The sequence below is a fragment of the Pezoporus occidentalis genome, unplaced genomic scaffold (assembly GCF_034315485.1).
Source record: "Pezoporus occidentalis ecotype Australia unplaced genomic scaffold, CSIRO_AGI_Poc_V1 ctg158, whole genome shotgun sequence".
Taxonomy (NCBI): Eukaryota; Metazoa; Chordata; class Aves; order Psittaciformes; family Psittacidae; genus Pezoporus; species Pezoporus occidentalis.
This window is the reverse complement of record NW_026913404.1, coordinates 2360154-2386494: the sequence shown is the minus strand read 5'-3', so window position 1 is coordinate 2386494 and position 26341 is coordinate 2360154. Positions and strand designations below refer to the sequence as shown.

The following is a 26341-nucleotide window of genomic DNA, read 5'->3' as shown; positions in this document are numbered from 1 at the left end:
TCATCATCCTCCTCTGCATCGTCAGCCTCTTCATCCTCAGCCAGGCTGAGCAGCAGCAAGTTGGTGCAGGCGAAGGTGCGCCTCAGGCCGCAGTAGTGTGGGGTAGCAGCACCCATGGAGAACTCCATGCTGGGGGAGCCAACACACCATGGGGCACTGGTAGGGACAGAGACCCCCACAGCCATGGGGCAGCCACGCCCAAGGCCACAGGAAGGACATGCAGGTCTCAGTCACCCCTGTTAACAACTTCTCTGTTAACCCCACTACTCCCCTACTCCCACTGCTACCCCTCAACAGCCCACACCAACTCCCAGGAGCCTCCACTGACCCTCCAGCTCAGGACACTACAGCTCCTTGAGCCCACCCCTCCATGTCACTCCCCTCTTGCCATCCCTCCTGAGCTGCCTTTACCTGAGGAAGGAGACGGACACAGGCTCAGCAAGGCTCTGGGAGGGAGTGAGACTCAGCTTGGCCCGGGAGGACGCGGGCTGAGTGTTGTTTCCTGCTGGGGGTTCCACTGGTCCCCTTATCTCAGCGGGCTGCAGCGGAGTTCCCACGCTGGCCTTGGCCATGGCTCTGCTGGTGTGTGGCTGGAAGGGTTCTGAGGGCTCTGGCTCATAATCGAGGCACAGTGGGGTGGGGGCTCCTGCCTAGCACTTTGACCTCACAAACACTGCTCACACAAGGTTCCATGAGGTTCTGGACCTCAGGTTAACCCTTTGGATTGCTGGTTGAACCATTTCTATCCCCAAAGTAGCCAAAAAATACTTTGAATAACAGAAGATCTCATGTTAGAAGGGATCCATAAGGGTCATGGAAGCCAGTCTTCCCCAGAAGGAGGGGAAGGAACTGCAGGAAGGTTCTGCAGGAACGTGGGGCCAGTGAGGGTGGGAAGACTCAACTCAGGGCTGAAGAAAAAGGAGAAAGTGCTAAAGGGCAAAGAAGGAAGGATTTTTGGCAGCAGCACCATTTCTACTCCCCCCTCTCAACAGAAGGCTCCATCACAACTGGTTGGTGGAGAAGGACTGGGAGAGGACAGCTGCTGTGTGTGAACCTCTCCATGAGCAATCCCAAGGAAATAGAGCACCCTTCCTGCTACTATGAGGCCCATGTTATCCTGCTGCCAAATCCTGTCAGTCAGATAAAAACCTGAGGATCTGGAGGTTAGGAATCACCAGCACTTTACAATAATCCTCACCAAAGGCAACTCCCATACTGGTAGCAACTGGAATCAGGTGGACTAAGGGGAAAGTAAATGACAGAAAAGCTGAGGTGTTGCAGAACATAGGCTCCTTTATAGAAGAGAGGGAGCAGCTGCAGTTCTCGCCTTGCTCGCTGAAGGATGGAATCAGCCTTTAGCCATCAGTGGTGATCACCAGGTTCTTCTTTCATGGGTGGAATAATTTCTCCAGTCTCTAAAATTCTGTCACCCTGAGGGAAGGGGAGAGTCTGGTGAGAACATCCCCTGCACCCAGCACAGGCCTTCACTTCAGCTTCCACACACACACCATCCACTCAACTCAGCACTTCCCCAGGTGCTGATATCACACCACAGCCACATGATCCAAAACCTGTCCTGGCTTTACCCTGGCTATTCAGCTACAGAACAGCAGCTAAATGTTCCGAGACTGTCTTGGTTTAAAAATATATATTGGACTTACAGTACTGCAGATGCGTTTGAGCTGGAAGGGACCTTAAAGCCCATCCAGTTCCAGCCCCCTGCCACAGGCAGGGACACCTTCCACTAGACCAGGTTGCTCCAAGCCCCATCCGACCTGGCCTTGAACACTGCCAGGGATGGGGCAGCCACAGCTTCTCTGGGCAGCGTCTGCCAGCGCCTCAGCACCCTCACGGGGAAGAGCTTCTGCCTAAGAGCTCATCTCAGTCTCCCCTCTGGCAGGTTAAAGCCATTCCCCCTTGGCCTGTCCCTACAGGCCCTTGTCCGAAGCCCCTCTCCAGGTTTCCTGTAGCCCCTTTAGGCACTAGAGCTGCTCTAAGGTCTTCCCTTAAGGAGCCTTCTCTTCCCCAGGCTGAACCAGCCCAGCTCTCTCAGCCTGGCTCCAGAGCAGAGCTGCTCAGCCCTTGCAGCATCCTTGTGGCCTCCTCTGAACTCTCTTCAACAGCTCCAGTCCGTCTTGTGTTGCTGCCCCAGAGCTGGATCAGGACTGCAGGAGGGATCTCCCCAGAGCACAGCAGAGGGGGACAATCCCCTCCCTCTCATGCTGCTCATGCTCTGGGGATGCAGCCCAGCACACGGGGGAGTTCAGCCTCAAGCACTCCATGAAGCTGGTTCATGGGGAGCTGTTCATTGACCAACATCCCCAAGTCTTTCTCCTCAGGGCTGCTCTCAATCCAGTCTCCCCCAGCCTGTGTTTGTGCTAGGGACTGCCATGACCCAGGTGCAGGACCCTGCACTTGGCCTGGTTAGACTCCATGAGGTTCACATGGTCCTACCTCTCCAGCCTGTCCCGGTCCCTCTGGATGTCACAACCACCTTCAGCAGAGCACAGCTTTATGAGCCTCCAAACTCACACCCTGCAGCCCATGAGGATCCAGGTAACCCCTCTGAAACCAATCTGGTGCTCAAGTGCTGTCTGTTATAGCTTCAGGCTCTGCCTTGGCCTACCAAGCTGACCTAACTCAAGTCAATTAGGCTGAGTAATTAGGCTGAAGCCTGAGGCTCACCACTTGACCTTCAGCATGCTACTCTGTGCTTGTTAAGGATGGAACTGTTTAGTTTTAGTTTAGATAAAGCACAATTAGGGATGTGTCAAGGAAAAAACTTCCAACTATCAGAAACAGCAGAGCTCAGCTTCCACAAGAGAAGCAGAACCCCTCTGGTGTCACTCCATGCATTAATCGCACCTTCACAGGGGCTTCAAACACCCAAATCCTTCACAAAGTCGCTGTTGTGCTGTAACTAACACTTGCATTCCCACAAGGGACGTGTGTTTTCCTCCCAGGATGGGCAGTGCTGTCAGTCAGGTACTCGAATATCCTGCTGAAACAGGGACAGCTGCGAGGTCAGGATGGAAACTCCAACATACTGCAACTGGCCTGCCCATAGGATCAGCCATATTCATGGAGAAGTTGTCCCCACACGGCTACTGCACCCCCTGTCACCACCTTCCTGCCTGGTTTACAAAGCTGGGAGATAAAACAAGTGTTACTTACTGGGAATATCCGTGGGTTTGATGTAACGATACTGAGAGGCTTTTTCTGGAAGGCGGGAGAAAAGAGGGAAGGGGGAAAGGAAGAAGAGTATTACCCAGAGGCGGTACACAGGAATTCCAGCATGGGGGAAAGGACCCTTCTAAACACAACTGAGTTCAGGGCTGATTAAGCCGGGCTCTTGCCACCAGTTAAAGCAATAGTCAAGGGTAACAAAGCTCCACCTCCCAGGCAGGTTAGAGCATATGAGCAAAAAGAGTCTGTCCCACCAGCAGCATGTTGGCCACCCCTTCCCCACACCAGCCTCATTATCCCCAGGGTCACTGCTCCTGCAGGAAAGCAATGAGTAGGACACAGCTTCCCAGCTCACAGGAGATGGCACGGTCACAGCTGCTCACTGCCATGAAAGACACCCCCCTCCTCCCCCCCCCCCGAAATACACATTTGTGCCACCCAAGCAAGGAGAAACCTGGCGGGACAGAGCAGAGTGTCACCGGACCAGACACTGAACCGGCATATCAGTGCCAACCTTCGTGTCACATCACCCCCCTGCACGGGGGTGAACGCGTGTCCCCGCCCCGCGCCCGCACACGCACCGTGCCGTGGTACTTCAGGTAGTAGAGGATGATCCAGGCGGGGATCAGGACCCGCACCAGCACGAACCCGCCGGTCTGACAGGCCTTGTACACCTGCGGGCAGCGGGACACGCGTCAGGCCCGGCCTGGGGGTACCCGCGTCGCCCCCGCGCCCCCCGTCCCTCCCCGCTCACCTGCTGCCGCCACAGCCCCCCGGGCCTCAGGAACCGCTCCCAAAAGGCGGCCACCGGCCCGAGCCGCTGCGGCGGCAGCACAGGCTCCCGCTCGCTCAGCTCCTGGTCCCGTAGCCAGCGGCGCCGCAGGGCGCGCAGTTGCTGCAGCCGCAGCTTCTCGTCCTCGGTGTAGCCGGTCATGGCGCCGCCAGGCCCGGCCCCGCTCACGCTCCCGGTGCGGCCTGGTCCGGCTCTCGGCGGCGGGCGGGCGCCGTGTCCTTCGCCGAGGAGCACAGCGATGACGTTCTCGGGGCGCGCAGATGGCGTCATCAGGGTGCGCGTAGGGCCAGCCCGTGCCCCCCGCGGGTCTGGGTAGCGGGGCGCGGAGCATCAGGCTGGTTACCGGAGAGTCGCGGTTCGAGACCCCGCTGAAGCGTTATGGCCGGGCCAGAGCTGGGGCTCCGCTTCCAGCGCTGCTTCCTGTCGGCCCGGCAGCTCCGCTCCTTCCCGTGGCCGGTACGGAACAGCGGGCACAGGCAGCAACCCTTGGCGGGGGCCGCCCAGGGGTACGGAGGAGCATCACTACCTTTATTTATCGTGTTTTAGGAGCTTGAGCACAGCCTCCGGACCTCGCTGGACTCCTCTCTGCTCCTGGATATTCTGCACAGGGTAGGGCAGGATGCTGGGTGTCGCAGCGGTGCCCGAGCTGCCTAGCGCATCTTCGGGGAGCTGAGCTCTCGCTGTCGGCAGCTGGGTTTGCTCATCGTTACCAAAATCAGAGTCACAGCTTTTTATTGTGCCCGGCAGAACAGTTTTCCTTCTCTTCCTGCTCTTAGCTGGTTTTAGCGTCAACATTAAGCCCCATGTGCCTGAGCACAGATGTCTTTAATCGTAGAATCCCAGACTGGTTTGGGCTGGAAGGGACCCTAAAGCTCATCCAGTTCCAAACCCCTGCCACGGGCAGGGACACCTTCCAATAGAGCAGGTTGCTCCATACCCCGTCCAGCCTGGCCTTGAACACCACCAGGGATGGGGCAGCCACAGCTTCTCTGGGCACCCTGTGCCAGCGCCTCAGCACCCTCACAGGGAAGAACTTCTGCCTAAGAGCTCATCTCAATCTCCCCTCTGCCAGGTTAAAGCCATTCCCCCTTGTCTTGTCCCTACAGGCCTTTGTCCAAAGCCCCTCTCCAGGTTTCTTGCAGGCCCTTTAGGCACTGGAGCTGCTCTAAGGTCTCCCTTTAAGGAGCCTTCTCCAGGCTGAACCAGCCCAGCTCTCTCAGCCTGGCTCCAGAGCAGAGGTGCTTCAGCCCCTCAGTGGATCTTCTTAACCTCCTCTGCACCTCTCTGAAGAGAGAAAAAAAAAGCAAGAGGAGGAAGAGACCAAAACAGTCTCTCTTTCCACTTGGTTTTGCTATTTACTTTCCCAAAAGAGGAAAACCACATATTCTGCCACAGAGCTGGAACTAGAAAACCAACCAGAAGTCGCCCAATTTCCTTTCCTGGCTCAGCATCAGTTCTAGTTACTGACTAAATCAGAATGCACTTTGTGACACACACACACACAAAAAAAAAAGCCCTGCTTTTTCCCTAACCCCTTCCTGCCTGGCATAAAATCATCACTTGGTAACTGGCTTCAATTCCTGGTTTTGTTTTAGACCATTCTCCACCCTTTGTGTGTGAAATATCCCCTTTCAGCCCGGTACAGAAGATGCTTTCTAACTGAACTCATCAAAAAGGTAATGCTTCTGGTGTTCCTTGCAACTTAGTTATCTTTTTCCTTGAAAAGAGGCCAGTTTGACCTTGTGTAATAACAAACCACAGTATTCAGAATAAAACATAATGACAGAGTGTATTAGAACATGAGTTAACACGTGTTTCCTGTTTCACTACGATTTGCTACCCAAACCCAGCCTGTTCTGTCTCCCACAGCATGAATCCATCACAGCTGAGCCCCTAGATGAACTGTACGAAGCACTGGCAGCTATTTTAAATGAAGAAGAATCTACTCACTGTTACAAACACTACTTACTGGTAAGAACCAGTGCTGCAGTGTTATAAATCACTTTAATCCTCTGAAGTAAGCAATAATTGGCTTTAACAATAACCCCTGGAGTGCTTCTTCCCTTCTCCCAGGTGCTAATATGGGTTGTAAACTGTAAAGCTCATGTCTGTGCTGATCCACCTTGGCTGCCTTGTGTGTCCACAGCCTACAGGAGAGTGTGTCACCCTTTCTGAGAGTGTGGCAGTGATCTCTGAAGGAACCACGGGGCTCGTCACGTGGGAGGCTGCTCTGCATCTCACCGAGTGGGCACTGCAGAACCCTTCCGGCTTCAGGAACAGGTACCAACATAAGCTTGGACAGAGATGGGGAGAGACGTTTCACAGTGTGAGTGAGCCACACAACTGTAACTTAACAATGTACCTCCAAAAGAACCACAGTGACTACACCCTCTGGCTGCTGGTAACTGCTGCTCTGGTCTATTCTTGACAGTTAGATGTTAGAGTAAAACTTGAATCCAGCAGAGGACCTCGCAGTGTTTTTAAAACAGGTTTTAAGATCAAAGCTGTCACACCATGTAGTCTGACCTGCTCTGTGGAGTTGGCTGCTCAACTTCAGCTACTGCAGTGTCTAGTGAGTAACTACTGCACTCGCTGTGTGGTGAGGTTTATCCCATCTGACTGTATACATTTGGTGTGCAGGTGCACATGTCTGATCTCCTCCTCTGGGCTTTGTTTATAAGCAGGTGAGAGGAGCAGGCACTTTTGAGGAAATATCCATCTAGGTTAATTTAAAATATGGAGCTCACAAGAAAAGGAACTGCACTACCCAAGTGTCTGTTTCTCTCCACTGAGTATGAAAAGAGCTTGGTTAGATCGAGCCACCCACGCTGCAGAAGGCTAAAACCAGGTGAGAACATGTCCCATCCCCATGGTGGGAATGCTTTGTACCACATGCCAGGGCAGTATTTCAAGTGATTGATTTTTATCTTTACAATGGCTTCTTCAGTGTTCACCAACTGTCTGTGTTATCAGAGACAAAGCTTAGATTGTAGGTGGTTTGATTTCCTAACTCCACTTAGAGTTTTGCTAAGTACTTCTTTACCCTTCAGGACAGTCTTGGAATTAGGAAGTGGGATTGGCTTCACTGGAATTGCCATCTGTAAAACCTGCAATCCCAAGACATACATATTTAGTGACTACCACCACCGCGTTCTCCAGCAGCTGAAGCAAAACATCTGTTTGAATGGCTTTGTCCTGGAGCCTGAAGCTGCCCAACATATCCAGCTGGAATCTGGAGGCCAGAAGGCAGAAGGAGCAAATCACCGAAACCCGAAAGTAGTTGTTGCAGAACTTGAGTGGGGCTTAGTTACAGAAAAACAACTGTTGGCTCTTCAACCTGATGTCATCATTGCAGCAGGTACCTTCCCCCTCGTTGTGCCTCATGGTGAATGATCGCACAGGTTAGAGGGGGAAGCACAGAGGTGTCCGTGTGCAGGATGTGCTCATCCCTGTCTCAGTTACTGTGTCTGGAGGTGTGTGACAGATCTTTTCCCAGTCCATTTCACCATTTAGTCTTTCCAGATGTTCAGCAGCTATATACATAACATTAAAAAGCAAATTATTTATCCCTTCTACATTTTAAGATCCAGAAACAGATTATAAATCCAACACTGCTCAGAGCCTCATCAATACTAACAGGCCATCTTGGCATTCTCCTGGGGGATAACATATTAAACAACCAACCAACCCACCAAAAAGCCAAATCACAACCCCTTTTTGGATCTCCGCTATATATAAATCTGGAGGAATCATATGAAAAACCCCTAATACTGCACAATGTAGCAATAGGAACATTTCTGAGCTGTAGCTAGAGGATTTTACTCCCTCATCTGGGGCTTTGCAAAGCAAGAGTTACCTAAGAATTCAGGTGAAATATGACAAAATATTCTTTTGTCATTAAACGGTCACCTAATGCATTAAATATGTGAATCTTATAAAATAGTCAGGGTTTGAGTGTTACCTCATGCCAGCTGTACTGTAGAGCCCAAGCTGGATTCCTGAAGGCAGCTCAAACCTGGAGGTGATCAATACATATCTACTGTTTGCTATTAGTAGTTACTGAGGACATTTCCTTACTATGTTGTATCAAAACTTGTATCTACAGCTACCTGAAAGGAGGTTGTAGTGAGGTGAGGGTTGGTCTCTTTTCCCAAGTAACAAGTGATAGGGCAGGAAGAAACAGCCTCAACCTGCACCAGGGGAGGTTTAGACTGGATATTAGGAACAGTTTCTTCCCCAAAGGGTGTTCAGGCATTGGAACAGGCTGCCCAGGGCAGTGGTGGAGCCACTGTGGAAGTGTTCACAAATTGTGTTCACAAACAAATGTTCACAAACTGTGGTGGAACCACAGTGAAGTGTTCACAAACTGTGTAGACAAGGCCCTCAGTAACATGGTTTAGTGATGGCCTTGGCAGTGCTGGGGAACTGTTGGACTTGAGGATCTTAAAGATCTTTTCCAACCTGGCTGATTGTGATTCTAAGAGTAACAGAGATGTCTGGTGGTGGTGGATGCACATATCTCCACATTTGGGTGTAGTAACCACCACCTCTTGAGCCTCAGTCCCCAGCAGGGCTGACACATTTCAGGATCATGGTGCTGGTTGGTAAGGCTGATCTTTTGTGCCCCTTCATCATCAGCCTGACCTTCCATCGCTATTTCTGCTCTCAAGGAAATGATTTGAGATGAAAACAGCTGCAGTTCAAACCAACTCCTTTGCAATCAGCCTCTAGTTTGTAACAACCCAGTTTCTGCTAAGGACAGTTGTAGCAGAACACCAACGCTCTGGGGTTTTGCTTGTCTCGTTGGGCTTATTAATTACATTATCTGACAGTGCCTTTACAATAAGGAGCACTGATTTTTAGTGATTTTTAGTGATACTAGAGATGAGGGCAACTTGACATAGCACACAAAATAAAGGCGTTTTCCAAGAGCTCTTCTTGGGAATTTTTAATCCTGAATATAAAAATCATACTCTTTGGCAAGGTGAATATTTTATATTTTTGTTTTGTAGCTTCCATTCTGCTTTTTACTCCATGCTCAAGAAATATGTCATGTTTTCCTTTTTGTACAGATGTGGTGTATGATCCAGAGATCATTGGAGCCCTTGTTGGTCTGCTACAGCAATTCTCCCCTTCCAGAGCAGACAGAAAACCTCCTGAGGTCTACATTGCTTCCACAGTCCGGAATCCAGACACCTATCACCTCTTCCAAGCTCAACTCGGTATGTGCCTTTTTCATCAACAGTCTTGGCCTCTTTCCCAAAGCAGAGATGAATAGGAGTGGGTTTTGATGATGGGTATTGCCCAACAGTGAGATTTTTATCCTAGAACTGGATTTAAGAGTGCTCTGCCTAAAAGCAGTCCCTTTCCCACAGGAGATGGGAACTTAACTTTTTGGTCTGTCCCATCTATCACAATTCATGTTTGTCAGTGCCAACCTGAGATGAATCCAAAGTCTGGTGGCAAGAAGGAGCTAACAAAGGGTTAAGCTTAAAGGAGGAAAACCTGCTGCACTGTCACAGTGATAAGAGAGATACAGCCTCAAACCTTTATGTGAGGGTTAAAAAACCCCAGCTAGAGATTAAGTAGATGATCCTTAAGGTCCCTTCCAACCCTAACTATGATTCTAGGAAGTACAACAGGGAGCGATTTGGGATTTTCCTTCACAGACTCCTCAAAAGCCCATCTCTTGCAGTCTCCCAGTGGCGCAGCTGATCTGCAGCCCATGGTTAACTCACAAAATCATGCCCAGTGCATAGCAGAAACATTGCCGTTCATGTCTAAGAAAAGTTACTGGTAAGCATTCACCTGTGGCTTACTTTAAACAGCATGATAGAGATCTTAGTACAGCATTGGACATGCAGACTTTACCCTTCATTTTATGAAGGAGAAATCTGATTCCCAGTGTTTATCCTTACAGATAAAGCTGGGATTGGGTGGCAGATTATTCCAGCCCACAGCAACCATGTTTTCCTCTGTGATGTGCAGCCAAATGTAACTATTCTCCAGCTATTTATATAGACTTGGCAAATAGAATTCCAGTTTTCAGAGCAACGGGAGATATTCCATCCTGGCAACAAGGTGATCTTAAGTCCTAGACACCATCAGGAGAGGCACTGAGGATACAACTCCACGCACAGGCTGTTGTCAAAGTGAATTACCCGCAAGTGAATTACTGCTGCCCCTGAAAGGTACCTGGGAACCTTAAGCAATAGGAAAACCAGTCCTGATCATATTGTGCTCTGCTTCTGTAGAAGACAACAGAAATGAACTGGATTTCTTTGTCTGACCATGTTTTGCTTTCTAACAGAGTCAGGTCTGCAGGACCACAGGATGAGTATCTCACACTGACAAGGGAAAAAAGCAGTGTTTCACTGGAATAAATACATTTTTAATATTAAAACCAGCTTTAATGGTTTGTGTCTTTTTATACTTGTTTGTATGCACCTGCATACTTGCAGTCTGGGTCATCTTAAAAATGAATAATGAAAACTGCCTACAGTGAATGTAGCAGATAGTGCCAAAAGCTGAAAGAGGAGGTAAATCAGGTGCTGTAAATCAGATGCATCTTTACTCTGCAGTGATAACATAAACTTGATTCACATTCCTGTCACATAAGGTCACTTTCACAACTAGCTATTGGCAAGCCATCCTCTCAGACTAGCCAGAAAGCAAAACCAGAATCACACACTGTATTCCTGCTCTGTGTAGAGGAGGAAGAACTGACCTCACCTTCTCTGAAGCTTTCCATAATCCATTCATCATTTTCTTGTTGGATGCTACTGGTCCAGAAGCACAACATGAAATATGCTGCTCTTTCTCCTCTTTTGACTTCATTTGCCTTGTTTTAAAAGCTACTCAAAAGAACAAATACTTTCACCTCAGTCTGTAGGATGGAGAAAGTGGACAATGAGTAACTTGAATCATCTTGAGCAAGAATTATCTTGCTCCTCAAGCTGAAAGAGGCAGTGACTACTAGTAGTAAGTAGGATGTGCAGAAAGAGCCCCACACAGGTTTTAGCTAAGCCTTCCCAAGAAGGAAGAACTCACAGGTGCTATTTATGGAGTAAATGTGTATTAGTAGCCCCCACAGGAGCAACTTTATCTCCCTAACACCAAATTCTTCAAGTTGCTCAATGTTCTGTACAGATTGCTTGCTTGGATTTAAAAAAATGCACTATGGAAAGGTGAAACCTCTCTGAAGCTTTTGACATTACTGTTTAATTAGGGATGTGCTTAATTTATCTCCATGTGCACATTGATGGCTACAGAGGAATGGCCAAACTACTGTAGAGGATTTTGCTTGAAAACCAATAGCTAAAGGCACTACAAGAAACTTTGAGAGGGGCTTTGGACAAGGGCCTGTAGGGACAGGCTAAGGGGGAATGGCTTTAACCTGACAGAGGGGAGATTGAGACAAAATACTGGGAAGAAGCTCTTGCCTGTGAGGGTGCTGAGGCGCTGGCACAGGGTGCCCAGAGAAGCTGTGGCTGCCCCATCCCTGGCAGTGTTCAAGGCCAGGCTGGACAGGGCTTGGAGCAACCTGGTCTAGTGGAAGGTGTCTGTCCTGGGTTCAGCTGTAGCAGTTATTTTTCTCCTTAGTAGCACTCATGAAGCAAAGTACCCTTTTATGTAGTTATATGGACTTTAATAAAATATTTTGGGTTTATTTTGTCCTTTTCTAGTCACCTGTTCAAAAAGGGAAGCTTTTGATGTTCTTTCTCACAGTAAATGGGCACATTTGCTTCAGTGTACAAGGACAACATTCACTGAAAGGTCTCTTTTCCTCTAAGTGCTCCATAAAGCTGCCACATGCCAGTGGCTGTGCTTTCACCTTCTTGTACACACTGTAAAAAAGAAAACTTTAAAACAAAATGGTTCTGTCTCAATAAATCATACAAGAGAATAGCCAGAGCTTGTCTAGGCAAGATGAGGCAAGACGAGGCAAGAATCCTTAATAATTTTTAGGGTCCCTTCCAACCCAAATGTTCTATGGTTCTGTGATCTTAACTGGCTGGAAAATTTAAATCCCCAATGTAGCCTCAGCCTGAGTAATTCTAATAAAGGGCACTTCCCACCTGGAAGAAAATGTACCCATATCACCTCCTAGATTGCTTACTGTACAAATGGGTCTATCTGGTAATAGTTCTTTAAGTATCTTCACCAAGTTACCTTTAAGCAGCACAGGTAACAGATTTTGCACACGAGTTCCTAGAGCAACTAAACCTCCTTCCCACTTTCTAAAGATTCATCCCAAGTGATAAGGAAGGGCAGAGCCTTGCAGATGGCAAGGCTCAAGTTCTTCAGCATGGGACTCACGTCTTCCCTCAAGACTTAATGCTGTCAGCACACAGCAAACAGCCTCAGCTGCACTGTCAGCATGAGTACTCACACAAGAAGCTCAAATGGTAAAGAGGTGCATGCAAACACTGGTTCCAAGATGAAGCACTTAAAAACTGCAACCACAGCCAATACAAAGTGTTTATTCACTGTTGAGCAAATCCAGGCAGCTGCAGTAGGGTATCAGCTTTTTTGACACCCTCCTCCCCACGCAAAAGTCACCCAAGCAAAGGCAGAACAGTCTGGTCCCAGCTCTCATCCCAGCGCAACTGCTTGCACGCACGGAGGTTTTTCCTGAAGCTGTGGAGTTTGCCTTCCAGGGCAGGGAATTCTAAGAAAAGCATCTGTAAGTTAAAAGGAAAACCACATTAAAATACCATATCACGTTTTAGGCTCATTCTAGCCTCCCCAACACGAACGCTGAACTACAATGCTGCAGGAAGAGAGCACTCTAATGTCTGGTCCTATAACAGTGACAACATTTAAACCAGCTTCAGATTCATATTTGAATAGAAGTGAAGCCAGTAAGATTCCCCAGGCAAAGCCATATCTTCAGAGAGTGCAAAACACAGAGATAACAACACATATGGACAGGCAGCTCACATGGTGATGCCTCTGCACTTACAGCTAGTGGGAAAGAAAAACCAGTCTCGCCTTTACCTTTAGTTGTGCTGCAAGTTCATCCGAGTCCCTGAATATCAGACCATTTTCATTGTGTTTCACAAGTTCATGTAAACTGTGTACACAAGCCACAGAAGAAAACGTGAGAAAAAAAGCAGGGAGTGGGACAAACACAACTAAAAGTTGCCCATTGCCACCCAAAACTTCCATCATCCGGGAAGTCTTGATACGAGCTTCACACCTGACAACATGTGTGTGCTTGAGGCCATAACCCCCCATGTGCTGGTCTGCAGCCCCAGAGCAATGTGGAGCTGCTGGAGCAAGTCCAGAGGAGGCCACAGAGATGCTGTGAGGGCTGGAGCAGCTCTGCTCTGGAGTCAGAAGCTGAGAGAGCTGGGCTTGTTCAGCCTGGAGAAGAGAAGGCTCCTTAAGGGGAGACCTTAGAGCAGCTCCCAGTGCCTAAAGGGGATACAAGAAACCTGGAGAGGGGCTTTGGAAAAGGGCCTGTAGGGACAGGACAAGGGGGAATGGCTTTAACCTGATAGAGGGGAGACTGAGATGAGCTCTTAGGCAGAAGTTCTTCCCTGTGAGGGTGCTGAAGCTCTGGCACAGGTTGCCCAGAGAAGCTGTGGCTGCCCCATCCCTGGCAGCATTCAAGGCCAGGTTGGACAGGGCTTGGAGCAGCCTGGTCTAGTGGAAGGTGTCCCTGCCTGTGGCAGGGGGCTGGAACTGGATGAGCTTTAAGGTCCCTTCCAGCCCAAACCTGTTTATAATTCCTTGAACATGGCATGAAGAAGGCATTTAAAGAGTGTTTCTCTCTTCTATGTCAGGATATTTAAATCTACCATTACAGTACGGAAGTCCTCTCACTCTGTCTTTGGGCCACTTATCTGGACAAACTTTAAAAATTAGGGCAATTATTTACTTTAAGATTAACCCAGCAGGAAAAATCTGTCCACAAGCCAGTTCATGAAATCCTCACAGAGAATTTGTCTTCCTTTATTAAACCTCCTGCTTCCCCAAAGGCCATAAACTGTAAGAGTGACTAGACACACACTCCTTCCTGCACAGAACACAGACACATCTGTGCAGAAGGAAGCTTCTTTTTAAAGGAGCTAATGGAAGCAAAGGATTACAGGGTAGCTATTTATTTAAGGCAAATGGTTGCTTTAAATGCTCCCAACTCTGTAGAAACTTGAGTTAATTTTTAAATTTAAAATAAAACAACCTTTACTTGCAATTTATGGACTAAAACATGATTATGGTGTGATACTGTCATGGCATCTGATACATGCAGCAGCTACTGAACTCTTGCTTCATATAAATGCTGCTTTGCATCATCCACTCATGGTGTAGCATCATAAACAAACTCTTACCATTCAAAATGTATTGCACACACAGGTAAACAACAGCCAAACATATCTACCACCTTCATGGGTAAATCCAAACCACTGGATGATTTATGGAGACACACACCCAGGTCTGCTGAGCCTGCAAAGCAAAGAGAAGAGAGGAGAGGCTGAACAGCAACTCTGCCAGTTTACTGCAAACCTTCCTGTTTCTGTGGGTGACGGGAGCTGGACATGAGCTACCTTCAGCACCAGACAGACCGACACCATTTCAAGCATTTGGGAAGGAAAAAAAGCACACTATATTTTGTGACTAACATCAGCCAGGATTTAGAAACACAAGTGCATGTTAAATTTCAGGGAATTTTAACATTTCAGGTATCTTAAATCAGCCTTTCTGCCTCTTCACCTGCTAAGAACCGATACTGTCCCGGAAAACACCACAATCCAGAAGGGATCACTGCATAGCTCACTAGCGACCTCTTTCAGCTCAAGTGGTTCCAGAAGAGAGGCATTACAGTGTGATTTTATAGACGTTAGTTAAAAAGTACCAAGTAACAGTGTTTTACAGGCACAGAAATTGGCAGGCTCTAACCCTGCAGAATGCAGATCAAGTTGAATATGTATTTTACTACTTTATTAAGCTTACTCACACTTTATGCTAATACAATGAACATGCTGAGCGAATACTATTCCAAAGATACGTCAGAATTTTAACTACTTTTGGTTGCCCAGCCAAGTACTTTATGATTTCATGTACTGAAGTGACCCTGAAAGTCAACTGGAACATCCACATCCATGGGCACACTGTATTCCAGCTCAGTTAAAAGAAAGAGTACAAAAAACAGGCTAAAAGAGCAACTTGGGTACTACACCTACGTCTTGGGATAACAGTGAAGAACTCTAGTTAGAGAAATTTAGCTGGCACAAGTCAAACCCACAAATACCCCATCACTAAGCAGCAATTTCATTCACTTACTATATTCTACCAGCTCCTGTGCAAAGTCTCTGACAGCTCTCTGCAAACGTGCTGAGTAGTTTCTCACACATTCTCAAGCCTATTTCATAATCCACTATTTACCAAGCAGAAGAGGGTAATCCTCAGCTTCAAGCCATGGTGTACAGATTTGGATATGTTTGAAGTGCAGCTTGTTTATCAGCCCATTGTAGTAGTCCTTTAACGGTCCTTTACCTGTTTAAAAACAGGAAAAAATACGTCTTATATTTAATAAGATGACTGAAAACACTGTGGAATGTGCATGTGCCTATACAGCTACAAACTCCTGTTATATCAGGTACCCAAAAGGATACTACACACAATCTTCAGAAAGACACATAAAAAACATGTCCCCTTTAAAGCCATATGAACACGGACTTCTCTCTTACTCAGTATTTAAAAGAATCTGCATCAATACAGAATCATCTAGGCTGGAAAACACCTTTAAGATCATGAAGTTCCATTGCTATCCCAGCATTGTCCAGTCCATTAAATGATGGTCCCAAGTGCCACATCCACACATCTTTTAAATATCTCCAGGAACAGTGACTCCACCACTGCCCTGGGCAGCCTATTTCAATGCCGGACCACTATTTTGAGGAAGAAATTTTCTCAAATATCCCATCTAAACCTCTCCTGGTGCAGCTCAAGGCTGTTTCCTCTTGTCCCATCACTTGTTACTCGGGAGAAGAGACCGGCCACCTCCTGGCTCCATCCTCCTTTCAGGTAGCTGTAGGGTGTGATAACATCCCGCTGAACCTTCTCTTCTCCAGACTAAACCCCCCAGGTCCCTCAGCAGTTCCTCATCACACTTGTGCTCCAGACCCTTCACCAGCTCCACTGCCCTTCTCTGGACCCAATCCAGCACCTCGATGTCTCTCTTGTTGCGAGGGGCCCAGAACCAAACACAGGATTTGAGGCGCAGCCTCACCAGTGCTCAGTACAGGGGACTGATCACTGCCCTAGCCCAGCTGCCAGACTGGTGCAGATCCAGGCCAGGATGCTGTTGGCTTTCTCAACTGCCTGGGCACAAGCTGGGTTGTTTTCAGCTGCTGTTGACCAGCATCCCCAGGTCATTTTCTGTGAGCAGCTTTCCAGCCATTCTTCCCCAAGCCTGGACCATTGCATGGGGTTGTTGTGACCTAAGTGCAGGACCCGCACTCGGGCTTGCTCAAGTTCATACAACTGGCCTTATCAGCCCATCAATTTCCTCAGTCTTAACCTGCATTCTGCCTACAGCCATGTGATAACCAAATAACTAATGACAAATCTAATCTGTACAATTGGCCCTTCAAAATCACACTAAGTTTTAGTTTGATCTTAACGAGAAAGTTAATCAAGGAATATTCACTCTGTCTACATAATTCTTTGGCAAAACTTCATTTGATGCTCCTCTTTTCCAGCACTAAATAACTGTTCTGCTTAGCACTCTGTCGTGGTTTAAACCTAGTCAGGCAACTCGTTCACTCACTCCCCCCCTTCTTTTCCTCCCCCTGCTCCCGGAAGGACAGAGAATAGAAAAGAATGCAACTCCCATAGGCAGAGATAAGAACAGTTTAGTAAATAAGGTATAAATCACTGCTGCTACCACCAATAATAATAATGATAAAGGAAATAGCAAAGGAAGAGAATACAACACCTCACCACCAGCCGACCGATAACTTGCCCCACCAGACCAAGCACCGACCAATACCTTCTCCAACCCCGCAGTCCCCCAGCCCTTCCGGGTAACTCCCAGTTACATCCTGGGCATGACGTGCTGTGGTATGGAATACCTCTTTAGTCAGTTTGGGTCAGGTGTCCTGTCTCTGCTTCCTCCCAGCTTCCCCTCCTCCCTGGCAGAGCATGAGGCTCAGAAAGTCCTTGGCCAAACCAAAACTTCATTGTTATCAGCTCTGTTCCCAGGCCGAAAGTCAAAACACAGCACTGCACCAGCTACCAAGGAGAAAAATGACTGCTACTCCTGAACCCAGGACACACTCCAAACATCACATTTTATGTTTCTCTTGCAGTAGCATCTCAATGCTGAGTATAAATTCTTTTGAGCGTGGAGTAATGCATAGCTGTACTACAGAGTGAGGCTGAAAGCTTCTCCTCTTTAAAGGTGTGCCATGACTGCATGGCTGTAACAGCCCAACTGTAAATCACTACTCTCTTGTGTCTTCACCATCAACACAAGAGTCAGCACAGAGCAGAAGTGGCAGTGAAGTCTTCTGCATTAGCACTGAAACAACTGTAACGCAAATAAACTATTACCTGTTATCACGCATACTAAAGGTGGAAGCTTGACTCCTTCATTGACATACTGCTCATAACCTGGAGAAGATAAATAAAAACTGTTTAGAGCTGACAAATATACAGTGGTTTAAAAATGATCACAGGGTATTAACTGTTTAGTTTCCTACTTCAAGTAATTTCTTAATAGCATACACCTAGTAAAACGGGCAAACTCAGAAATCTTAAAACATGTTAAATGTTGGTGTTAAAGCTGAAATAAATGATGGTCCATTTCACACGCACTATTCATGAAGCATTTGTTTGACTACACACCACATCAGCTGCTTCAATATATCAAGTTCAAAAGTGCAGCTGCAAAGTCTATGAAGTAAGACAAGGTGCTTTCCTATGAGCAGATGCCTATGGACAGTGTATGTAATAGCTTAGAAAACTGCAGTCCACAAGCCAGCTAGAAATACAATTCTCTGTGACAACTACTCTAACTGAATCCAGACCTTGCACTTCTCTAGTTCAGCTAGAACTCTTAAACCACCTCTAATTAATCCAACACACCTTTGGATGTACTGTTCTTTAGCAAACCCCTTCCTAACTGTCCAGAGTACAACCATTCCCCTTGGAATAGGCAAGATTAAATCCTTCACACCTACCTTCTAAAGCTTTTAAAAGGACTGAAAAGTCTTCATCCTCTGAAAGAGAAGGCTTTATTAGTGACATTCATATTTCAATCATTTATAATGAATTACTGTCATTAAATAACCACAACCAAAACTTTCCTCACCTTCCCCTACGTGACTGAAGTATGGACTATGCTTCTGTTTAAAATCTGCTGTAACCATTCTCATAAATCTATAACCATATCATGTGCTTATTTGCTCACCTTATTGGCCACACCGCAGACAACTGAGCCCAAATACTATACACCCTCAAAGCTATCAAGTTAAGACTTTCTAGATTCTAAAGGTAGATAACTCATGGTAGAAACTGCCCTGTTAACTCAGATGTACAGACAACCCTGCCCATGGTTACTAGCGATGGATTTGTTTACACACATTATCAGAAATAAAGGATCAAATGTTTTATTTTTTTAATCTCATTTACACCATCATGCAAGAAAATATACCTTGAATTAAAGTTAAAAGTAGGAGATTTCTTCTAATCATTCCTGAAGCTCAGCCTCTACAATTACAAAACAACTCTACAAATAATTCATTTTTAGTCACCAAGATAGGTAATTTACAACTTGTCTTCAAATTCTTACAGCCAAGAGATGGCTCAGGGCAGACCTCGCAACAATCTTCTAGTACCCAAAAGGGCCAACAAGAAACCTGGAGAGGGACTTTGGACAAGGGCCTGTAGGGACAGGACAAGGGGGAATGGCTTTAACCTGACAGAGGGGAGACTGAGATGAGCTCTTAGGCAGAAGTTCTTCCCTGTGAGGGTGCTGGGGTGCTGGCACAGGTTGCCCAGAGAATTTGTGGCTGCCCCATCCCTGGCAGTGTTCAAGGCCAGGCTGGACAAGGCTTGGAGCAACCTGGTCTTGTGGAAGGTGACCCTGCCCGTGGCAGGGGGTTGGAACTGGATGAGCTTTAAGGTCCTTTCCAACCCAAAACATTCTAGGACTCGATGAGAAACACAATTTTGGCACTGGTGACATGTGCCTCTGGAGTGTGTCAAGCGTGAGGAAGTACAAAGAGCCCTTCTTTTCTCTTTTGTTAAATAGTGGCTAAACATTAGAAATAACCCTCTCTGTCTCCACACCTGTCCAACTTGTGCTGCTGATGAGAAGTGCTGGCCGTGTTCTGCTCTTCTTCACGTGTCCACTGCTTCCATCCACTTCTGTAAAGGCTGATTTCTCACCACTCCAACTGACAGACTCTGTACTAAGGAAACAGAATTTTCTGAGGATGGGCTACACAAACAGCCAGCACACACAGAGGCAACACTACGCTGAACTGACCTGCATTTCAAAACACTTTGTCAGATTTGCTGCTCAACTTCGCTAGAAACACAGTCATTACAATACTGAGCTGCAGAGAGAAAGAGACCTGATCATAAGAGAGATCATTTTACTCTTTCCTGTTGCTACCAAGAGCCTCCTGACACTAATGCTATGGGCACAACTCCACCTTCTGACAGTGTTTTCCTCAACAAGCTGAGAAAACAGCCAGCCTCTTTCCAGCTCTGCTTCAAACACAGAGTACAGCATGGAGCCCAAGAGTGCATTTTATTCAATCAAACTCAGAACTCATTTTGTGGCAGTCATTTCCAAAAAGAAACTGCTACAAACTAAAGCTTTCACATCTTTTTCAAGCACTAGTTTGGTAAAGTGACTCCCCTTATAAATCTGTTATAGGAGACATTCTACACAGAACCAGAGGAGAATGTTTAATGCTTAGACCAAGATCCTGAACATTCTCTGTGGTCAGTGAAAAGAAGGGATACTACAAATGAAGCCAGCCACTGTCCCCCAGCAAAATGGGAACTAGACAACTGCTAAGTCCACCCTAGAGAGATCCTACCACAGATTGCCTCAGTGCTTCTGCCAACTGCTTTGAAAATCAAACACTTCTGTTATTTCACACGCCAAGTACTGTGTTACCACAGTTCAAGGATTTCACTTACTCTGGCCTTTCCTAAGGACAATGAAGGTAACTTGCACAGAAGCAGCTGTTGGCTAAGGGCACAGAGTCCACTCTGCCTACTGGTGCTCAGTGACTCCTGACACCATGCAACAGTGTTTCTGGTAACTCAGTGCAATAACTCTGTTATCCCTTTAAGGACTGCAACTGCACACTTGACTTACACATATCGTGGTTTAAAAGGCTCATAGTCTCCAGCTAGTTTCATGTACAAACGATGTTGAAGTTCTAATGGTGTTTCCTTAAAATAAGCAGCTGGCTTGTCATAGAGCGTTACTGCCCTGCGATGGAATAAATTCACAAGTTCAGTAAAGAACACATGTAACAACATATATATGGTGCAGTGACAGCCTACAACAGGGTAACGCAGAAGGTAATTAAGTAAATCAACCAGCAAAATCATTGATTTTTGAGTCTGACAACTTTCTGTATTCCTGAAGTTTGCTGGGATATACCCAGGGGGACATACAATTGTACAAAGGCCCCCCTTCTCCTGTGCACATCCAAGAGGTGTAATGCAACTGTAAGAACTGCAGGCATCACAGTCCTGACTTTTCAACTCACTTGGTAACTGATCCTGAGCAACTTGGATCTTAAAGCCTTCTGACTGCAAAACAAAAACTTGTAGGGCAGACTAAGTGTTAAGAAATGCAGTGATGTCTGCTTCATTCTGATTCTAAGGAGCTTGGGAGCAAACCTCCACAACCCCCAGCCTGCCACCTTCTCATCAATGCAGTGTTAATTATCATAGAACAGTTAGGGTTGGAAAGGACCTTAAGAACATCAAGCTCCAACCCCCCTGCCAGGGGCAGGGACACCTTATGCTGAATCATATCACCCAAGGCCTCGTCCAACCTGGTCTTGAACACTGCCATGGATGGCGCATTCACAACCCCCCTGGGCAATCCATTCCAGTGCCTCACCACCCTAACAGGAAAGAATCTCCTCCTTATATCCAATCTAAACTTCCCCTGTTTAAGTTTTAACCCGTTACCCCTTGTCCTATCATTACAGTCTCTAATGAAGAGTCCCTCCCCAGCATCCCTATAGGCCCCCTTCAGATACTAGAAGGCTGCTATGAGGTCTCCACGCAGCCTTCTCTTCTCCAGGCTGAACAGCCCCAACTTTCTCAGCCTGTCTTCATACGGGAGGTGCTCCAGTCCCTGATCATCCTCGGGGTCCTTCTCTGGACTTGTTCCAACAGTTCCATGTCGTTTTTATGTTGAGGACACCAGAACTGCACACAATACTCCAGGCGAGGTCTCACACGAGCAGAGTAGAGGGGCAGGATCACCCCCTTCCACCTGCTGGTCACGCTCCTTTTGATGCAGCCCAGGATACAGTTGGCTTTCTGGGCTGCAAGCGCACACTGAAGCCGGCCCATGTTCATTTTCTCATCAACCAACACCCCCAAGTCCTTCTCCGCAGGGCTGCTCTGAATCTCTTCTCTGCCCAATCTGTAGCTGTGCCTGGGATTGCTCCGATCCAGGTGTAGGACCTTGCACTTGGCATGGTTAAACTTCATCAGCCCACCTCACAAGTGTGTCAAGGTCCCTCTGGATGGCATTCCTTCCCTCCAGCCTATCAACTGAACCACACAGCTTGGAGTCATCGGCAAACTTGCTGAGGGCGCACTCACTCCCACTGTCCATGTCACCGACAAAGATGTTAAACAAGACCGGTCCCAACACCAATCCCTGAGGGTCACCACTCGTTACTGGTCTCCAACCGGGCATTGAACCATTGACCACAACTCTTTGTGTGCGGCCATCCAGCCAGTTCTTTATCCACCGAGTGGTCCATCCATCAAATTGATGTCCCTCCAATTTAGAGACAAGGATGTCGTGTGGGACAGTGTCAAACACTTTACACAAGTCCAGGTAGATGACATCAACTGCTCTACCCCTGTCCATCAGTTCCGTAGCCCCATCATAGAAGGCCACCAAGTTGGTCAGGCAGGATTTCCCCTCAGTGAAGCCATGCTGGCTGTCACCAAGCACCTTGTTGATTTTCATGTGCCTTAGCATGCCTTCCAGGAGAATCTGCTCCAAGATTTTGCCAGGCACAGAGGTGAGACTGACTGGTCTGTAATTCCCCGGGTCATCCATTTTTCCCTTCTTGAAAATGGGGGTTGTATTTCCCTTTTTCCAGTCACCGGGAACTTCACCTAACTGCCAGGATTTCTGAAATAAGATGGCCAGCGGCTTCGTAACTTCATTTGCCAGCTCCTTCAGGACCCGCGGATGGATCTCATCAGGACCCACGGACTTGTGCACATTCAGATTTTTAAGATGGTCTCGAACCAGTTCCTCTCCTACAGTGGGCCCAAGGTCTTCATTCTCACAGTCCCTGCATCTGCCTTCCAAGACTTGGGTGGTTTGGTCAGAGCCTTTGCCAGTGAAGACCGAGGCAAAGAAGTCATTCAGAACCTCAGCCTTCTCCAAATCCTGTGTAGCCAGTTCTCCTGAGAGCTTCCTGAGGGGGCCTACATTCTCCCTAGTCTGTTTTTTATTTGCTATGTACCTGTAGAATCCTTTTCTGTTATCCTTAATACCTCTAGCTAAGTTTAATTCTAACTGGGCCTTAGCTTTCCTAACCTGGTCCCTAGCTTCCCAGACAACATCCCTGTACTCTTCCCATGCCACCTGTCCTTGCTTCCACTTATTATAAGCCTCTTTTTTTCATTTTAATTTTCCTCAGGAGCTCCTTATCCATCCAAGGAGGTCTCCTGGCCCTCCTGCTGCACTTCCTTCTGGTTGGGATGCAGCATTCCTGAGCTTGTAGCAGGTGATCCTTGAATATCAACCAACAGTCTTGGGCCCCTCTGCCCTCTAGGGCTGTATCCCATGGAACCTTCCGAAGCAGGTTCCTGAAGAGGCCAAAGCCTGCTCTTTTGAAGTCCAGGGCAGTGAGCTTGCTGCACACTCTTCTCACTGTCCTGAGGATCTCAAATTCGAGCACCTCGTGATCGCTGTATCCAAGGCTACCCTGGAGAGTCACATTTCCAACAAGCCCCTCCCTGTTGGTGAGCACGAGGTCAAGCATGGCACCTCTCCTTGTCGGCTCCTCTATTACTTGCAGAAGGAAGTTGTCTTCTACACAATCGAGGAACCTCCTGGATTGCTTGTGCCAGGCCGTACCGTCCTTCCAACAGATGTCAGGCTGGTTGAAGTCACCCATGAGAACAACGGCCTGTGAGCGTGAGGCTTTTCCTATCTGTCTATGGAGTGCTTCATCCACAGGTTCTCCTTGATCAGGCGGTCTGTAACAGATCCCCACCGTAATGTCTCCCATAGCTATATTCCCTTTAACACTGACACACAAACTCTGCTGACTGCTCACCTGTCCCCAGACAGAGTTCCATACTCTCCAGCCTATCCCTAACATAAAGGGCAACTCCCCCTCCCCGCCTGCCAGGCCTGTCTTTCCTAAAGAACCGGTAACCTTCCATTCCAACACTCTAGTCGTAGGAGCCATCCCACCATGTTTCTGTGATGCCTATTATATCATACCCCCATAGACGTGCACACATCTCTAATTCCTCTTGTTTGTTCCCCATGCTACGGGCATTTGTATAGAGGCATCTGAGCCGAGCTCCAACTGAAGCCGGCTCATTGGCTGGAGCAGCTGGGATAACTCTACAGTGCTCCAAGCATTCATTATAGGTTCAGGCAACTGACTGGGTGGAATTATGAAGAGTAATGAAGATTCTTGAATGCCCCCACTCCACAACCCCATACAAAACTGAGGTGATGTGTTTCAGTGCTGATGTATGAGCTTAGGAAAGTTGCTTTTGTATGATTCCTCTGGATCCAGAATTGTCAGGAATATGTTCTTTCATTTTACTTTGCATACTCATTCATTAGAGGTGTGTGACTTACTTTATGTTGCAATTCACCCAGAGATCTTCTTTCATTGCATTAGTGACACAAAGGTTATAGTCAGACAAACGTCCAAAAAGCTTCTCATACCTGACAGACATGAAATCATAGTTAGAAATACCATAGGCAGGCAACTGTATCAGCCTAACGACTGCCCACCATGGCACATGCTGATGCAAAGCCAAACAGAACCAAAAGAAACTCAACTGCCTCCAGTAACTGCAATTTAATAACCAATTATTGACTGACTCCTTGTACTGAGGCAGGATCAGTTTATGAGAAGGGATGCAGCATCATTTTCTTATCCTTTTAAGGCCTAAGAACACCACACTCAAAAGCCTTTAAAGCCTTTACATAAAATCAACTAGATTCAGCAAGAAACAGACATTTAAAGATGAGCTGGACTGTAAAGCAGCATTAGAGAGTAAATAAAAAAAAAACCACAGTACATATAAATAAATTATAATAACAAGATCAAAGTTTGCACATGCACATAAAAGCAACTGCCTACTTCATCAGATCACCTTACTACATGCTTGACAAACGCATTCCATGGAACCTGCTTTCTGAAACAGAGTAGTTTAACACAGCACAATCCAGAAATCCTTCACAAAAACACGCCTCTGCTAATACATTCACAGACTCGTTTGGACTGAAGGTACCCTAAAACTTATAGGGTGAGGCTTAGGCTTCTGCCTAAAATCTCATCTCAATCTCCCCTCTTGCAGATTAAAGCCATTAGAATATCAACATATTCTCCCAGCTGTTTTTCATCCTTATGAATTCAGCAAGGTATGTAACTTACAAAGACAAGAAGAAATAACTGTACAAACCATTTTGCAATTTGTACCAGCGGGTGATTTCTTCCATGGCTCAGACTCATTACAGTGTATCCATAGTTGTGCCAATCAATGATCAGCTTGCTTCTCCAGAAGAGACAGGCTAGCCAGGTCACAGCTATGGCAGGTAAGCCTGGAGGGTTCTGTTTAAGGAATAAATCAAGTCAAAATAGCATAAAAGTGAGGTTCAGTGACAACCACTAAGCAGTTACCAGGAAAATAAAAATGACTGAGGTTACATTGCTTTAAATGATCTTAATGAAAGATTCTGTATTCACCAACTGCAGAACTGCCAGTTTCTCCTATAGGGACTGGTGGGCACTTTGAATTTTACTGCTGGATCAGGATCAACATTCCCCTCTAATAATTACATATGTATTGCTATTAAGATTTATTGTTTACTACTATCCATGCTAAGGAAGTTTGAAAGATCAACAGCTAACCAAAGAACAAACATGAGATGTTAACAAGAAAATCCAAGTTTAGAGCCAAAAATATCACCTGATATAGATTTACACCATTCCTTAGGCCAGCTGTAGCTCTCAAATAATTAGAATGTGTCTGAGACTGCTAAAAATACCCTGTAATGTGGCAGTATTTATCAAAATTAGCCCCAAAACATACCTGGAGAAGAATATAGGATGGCTGATCTATCTTCAGCATCGCGTATAGTAACTGCACTGCTTGCACAACGACTTTTACAACATACTGGAAAAGCTTTGGACCAACTGGGAAAGGACAAAAAACCCTGTAAGAATATAAACAGCTCTCCGGGCACGTTGTAACAGAACCAGAAAGGTTTAAATTAACCGTGCTCTATAAAAACGCACTAAGAACGTGCAGACTCGCACAAGCCGCCGACAACGAGGCCTAACCCCCACCTTGGTTGTTGGTTTTCCCCCATTAAACCACGTTTCCCCTCCCGAACACCAGCCCCCGTCGTTCGGCCGCAGCGCCGGAGCCGCCCCGCGCTCACCTAGCAGACCGCACAGGTCCGTCACGGGCACCAGCCGTATCCTCCCGCTCCGCAACACGTCTCCGTGCGGCCTGCTCTCTGCCAGATGGGAGAGACCCGTCAGAGGAGTGACCCCCGCTACCGAACTGCCCGTGCCCGGCCGCCGCGGCAGGGTCCCCTCAGGCTCCCTCCCCCGCTCCCCTCACTCACGGAGGTAGCCCAACAGCGCGACGTCACGTCCGTGCCGGGCCAGCGACAACGCGTGGTACTGCATCCGCGGGCTGCGGCCCAGGTCGCCCAGCACCGCCACACACACCCGCCCCACGCCGCCCGCCGCTACCTGCCGCCGCCGCCACAGCCAGGCCGTCAGTACCGCCGCCACCGCTGCCAGCAACAGCAGCAACACCCCGCCACCCGCCGCCATTTTGCTGCGCCAGAGGCAGGAAAGACGTGGCGGGACGCCCCCTTGCGGCTGTGCGGTATAAGAAGGTGGGGTCAGACTC

The 26341-nt window shown here is 47.4% G+C and overlaps 3 protein-coding genes across 8 annotated transcripts; 1 reads left to right on the top strand and 2 right to left on the bottom strand.

Annotated features, from left to right (window-relative positions):
* Window positions 1-1273: 1273 nt before the first annotated feature.
* NDUFB6 (NADH:ubiquinone oxidoreductase subunit B6) lies at window positions 1274-4264 on the bottom strand. Of its 2 annotated transcripts, XM_062611979.1 has the most exons (4): window positions 3941-4264; window positions 3768-3860; window positions 3175-3219; window positions 1274-1431 (listed from the first exon to the last, which is right to left on the bottom strand). In XM_062611979.1, the coding sequence occupies exons 1-4, from the start codon at window positions 4247-4249 to the stop codon at window positions 1363-1365; spliced, it is 516 nt and encodes a 171-aa protein (XP_062467963.1). In that variant the 5' UTR covers window positions 4250-4264; the 3' UTR covers window positions 1274-1362. The 2 variants fall into 2 exon arrangements, with proteins under 2 accessions (XP_062467963.1, XP_062467964.1); XM_062611980.1 differs by lacking the exon at window positions 3768-3860 and having other exon boundaries at window positions 3941-4232.
* Window positions 4265-4292: 28 nt separating this feature from the next.
* Window positions 4293-10385, top strand: EEF2KMT (eukaryotic elongation factor 2 lysine methyltransferase). 2 transcript variants are annotated; one of them, XM_062611978.1, is made up of 8 exons: window positions 4293-4435; window positions 4526-4588; window positions 5575-5655; window positions 5849-5950; window positions 6126-6259; window positions 7030-7337; window positions 9052-9201; window positions 9675-10385. In XM_062611978.1, the coding sequence occupies exons 1-8, from the start codon at window positions 4358-4360 to the stop codon at window positions 9692-9694; spliced, it is 936 nt and encodes a 311-aa protein (XP_062467962.1). In that variant the 5' UTR covers window positions 4293-4357; the 3' UTR covers window positions 9695-10385. The 2 variants fall into 2 exon arrangements, with proteins under 2 accessions (XP_062467962.1, XP_062467961.1); XM_062611977.1 differs by having other exon boundaries at window positions 4294-4435; window positions 9900-10385.
* Window positions 10386-12445: 2060 nt separating this feature from the next.
* On the bottom strand, window positions 12446-26262 carry ALG1 (ALG1 chitobiosyldiphosphodolichol beta-mannosyltransferase). 4 transcript variants are annotated; one of them, XM_062611973.1, is made up of 13 exons: window positions 26049-26262; window positions 25860-25937; window positions 25508-25611; window positions 24878-25026; window positions 24045-24134; window positions 20335-20444; window positions 19283-19405; window positions 18172-18210; window positions 17543-17602; window positions 15371-15481; window positions 14317-14431; window positions 12980-13055; window positions 12446-12663 (listed from the first exon to the last, which is right to left on the bottom strand). In XM_062611973.1, the coding sequence occupies exons 1-13, from the start codon at window positions 26260-26262 to the stop codon at window positions 12538-12540; spliced, it is 1395 nt and encodes a 464-aa protein (XP_062467957.1). In that variant the 3' UTR covers window positions 12446-12537. The 4 variants fall into 4 exon arrangements, with proteins under 4 accessions (XP_062467957.1, XP_062467960.1, XP_062467958.1 ...); XM_062611976.1 differs by having other exon boundaries at window positions 25860-25930; window positions 26049-26186; XM_062611975.1 differs by lacking the exon at window positions 12980-13055 and having other exon boundaries at window positions 12554-12663.
* Between the last annotated feature and the right edge of the window lie 79 nt (window positions 26263-26341).

Coding starts and splice junctions, on each gene's coding strand:
- NDUFB6 (XM_062611979.1), bottom strand. CDS start 4,249: ATGACGCCATCTGCGCGCCCCGAGAACGTCATCGCTGTGCTCCTCGGC. Junction 3,220..3,767: donor ACCTGAAGTACCACGGCACG/GTGCGTGTGCGG, acceptor CCCGCCTTCCAG/AAAAAGCCTCTCAGTATCGT. Junction 1,432..3,174: donor CAAACCCACGGATATTCCCA/GTAAGTAACACT, acceptor CCCTTCCCTCAG/GGTGACAGAATTTTAGAGAC.
- EEF2KMT (XM_062611977.1), top strand. CDS start 4,358: ATGGCCGGGCCAGAGCTGGGGCTCCGCTTCCAGCGCTGCTTCCTGTCG. Junction 4,436..4,525: donor TCCGCTCCTTCCCGTGGCCG/GTACGGAACAGC, acceptor ATCGTGTTTTAG/GAGCTTGAGCACAGCCTCCG. Junction 4,589..5,574: donor TCCTGGATATTCTGCACAGG/GTAGGGCAGGAT, acceptor GTTTTGTTTTAG/ACCATTCTCCACCCTTTGTG.
- ALG1 (XM_062611973.1), bottom strand. CDS start 26,262: ATGGCGGCGGGTGGCGGGGTGTTGCTGCTGTTGCTGGCAGCGGTGGCG. Junction 25,938..26,048: donor CGCGCTGTTGGGCTACCTCC/GTGAGTGAGGGG, acceptor CCCATCTGGCAG/AGAGCAGGCCGCACGGAGAC. Junction 17,603..18,171: donor CCTTTTAAAAGCTTTAGAAG/GTAGGTGTGAAG, acceptor TATCTTCTCCAG/GTTATGAGCAGTATGTCAAT.